Source organism: Manacus vitellinus, unplaced genomic scaffold (genome assembly GCF_001715985.3).
Source record: "Manacus vitellinus isolate BGI_N305 unplaced genomic scaffold, ASM171598v3 scaffold_65_pilon, whole genome shotgun sequence".
Taxonomy (NCBI): domain Eukaryota; kingdom Metazoa; phylum Chordata; class Aves; order Passeriformes; family Pipridae; genus Manacus; species Manacus vitellinus.
In genome coordinates this window covers 84996-87008 of record NW_021940724.1, presented here as the reverse complement: position 1 = coordinate 87008, position 2013 = coordinate 84996, and the positions used below count along the sequence as shown (strand labels likewise).

At 54.1% G+C, this 2013-nt stretch overlaps 1 protein-coding gene across 1 annotated transcript in view; it reads left to right on the top strand.

The window, feature by feature from the left end:
* The window catches only part of LOC115307890 (collagen alpha-1(VII) chain-like), a gene marked incomplete at its 3' end in the record, with an annotated part of 91159 nt that overhangs the window by 4169 nt on the left and 84977 nt on the right, over positions 1-2013 (top strand). The window contains exons 2-3 of the mRNA XM_029963943.1: positions 458-617; positions 1529-1622. Of these exons, the coding sequence (XP_029819803.1) occupies positions 458-617; positions 1529-1622 (254 nt within the window). The remainder of the gene's footprint in view (positions 1-457; positions 618-1528; positions 1623-2013) is intronic.

The following is a 2013-nucleotide window of genomic DNA, read 5'->3' as shown; positions in this document are numbered from 1 at the left end:
TCCCTCTCCAGCTCTCCTGGAGCCCCTTTAGGCCCTGCAAGGGGCTCCAAGGACTCTGTGGCCCCATTTGGAACTGGAATTTGGGGCTGGGCTGTGCCAGGAGCATCCAGAACTTTGTTTTCCCTCCTGGATCCAGCGTTTCCCTTGGCTGGGAATGGTTAAGCTGGAGAGAGACCTGGAAGCACCGAGGGTGGATCCTAAACCCCCTCATTTCTGAAAATCCTGGAATGGTTTGGGTTGGAAGGGAATTTAAAGCCCATCCAGTTCCAACCCCAGGGACACCTCCCACTATCCCAGGTTGCTCCAACCTGGCCTTGGACACTTCCAGGGATCCAGGGGCAGCCACAGCTTCTCTGGGAAAACACCAACTAAAGATCCACGTTATCGCTGCTCATGCCCTTATTCCTTGTCCTCGCTGCGTTTCCTCACTCCTTATCCCGCCATTCCTCATTCCCAGGATGAGCATCGAGCTCACAGACCCCACGGCCGTCAGGGAAAAGCTGGCTGGAATTCCGGATCCGTCCCTGGGAGGCGGCAGCCTGAGGACGGGAACAGCCCTGGCCTTTGCCACCCGGATCCTGTCCCGGCCGGACACGCGGAGAGAGGAGGCAGCAAAGGTGGGATATCCCTGGGAATTCCAGGGGGTAGGAGGGGGGGCAGTAATCACACCTCCAGCTCCGTTATCCCAAGGCGTGGAATCTGCCTTCTCCTTCCCTCCGAGACCCACACAGAGTCAGCGTGACCTGTTTGGAGTCCCGGAGCTGGAAGTTGTTTAAAGTCTGGGAATGCTGTGCTGGAAGGAGTGGAAGGTCTGGGAATGCTGAGCTGGAAGGGCTGGAAGGTCTGGGAATGCTGATTGGGAAGCAGTGGAAGGTCTGGGAATGCTGACTGGGAAGCAGTGGAAACTCTGGGAATGCTGAGCTGGAAGTAGTGGAAGGTCTGGGAATGCTGAGCTGGAAGTAGTGGAAGGTCTGGGAATGCTGAGCTGGAAGTAGTGGAAGGTCTGGGAATGCTGATTGGGAAGCAGTTGAAGATCTGGGAATGTTTCTCTGGAAGTAGTGGAAAGTCTGGGAATGCAGACTGGGAAGTGTTTGAAGGTCTGGGAAGGCTGAGCTGGAAGCAGTTGATGGTTGGGGAATGTTTCTCTGGAAGTAGTGGAAGGTCTGGGAATGCTGATTGGGAAGTAGTGGAAGGTCTGGGAATGATGATTGGGAAGTAGTTGAAGGTCTGAGATCACTGAGTTGGATTCCTGAGTTGGACATAGTTTCAGCTGGATCCTGAACTGTGTCTTCTGGATCCAGTGGGAAGGGTGAGGCTGGATCCTGCAATGCCTGGAATGCAGTGCTGGGACACAGGCAGAGCTCCTGGAAGCCGATTCCCTGGGAATTATCCTGGAGGTGTTGGGTCCTCACGGGATTTAATCTCAGGACAGGAATTCCATCCAAAGCCTGGCTCCCAGTGGGAAATCCTCAGGAATTCCTCATGTTTCCCTTTCCTTCCCTGATTTGTCCTCCCCCTGTTCCCACAGGTGGTTGTTTTGATCACGGATGGGAAATCCAGCGATTCCGTGGAAGCCGAAGCCCAGGCCCTGCAGGATCTGGGGGTGACGGTGTTTGCTGTGGGTATGTATGGATCCATGGAATACTGATCCATGGAAAACTGTGTGTGCACCAGCACTCCACTCCCTGCGGAATATTCCTCAGGCACAAACCCCCCTTCCTGCAAAAAATTCCCCCTTTCAGACTAAAACTTGCTGATCCTGAAATGTCTCTGGACCCAATGGGAAGGATGAGTTTGGATCCTGAAATGTCTCCTCTGGATCCAATGGGAAGGGTGAGGCTGGATCCTAAAATGTCTCCTCTATATCCAATGGGAAGAGTGAGGCTGGATCCTGAACTGTCTCCTCTGGATCCAATGGGAAGGGTGAGGCTGGATCCTGAACTGTCTCCTCTGGATCCAATGGGAAGGGTGAGGCTGGATCCTGAACTGTCTCCTCTGGATCCAATGGGAAGG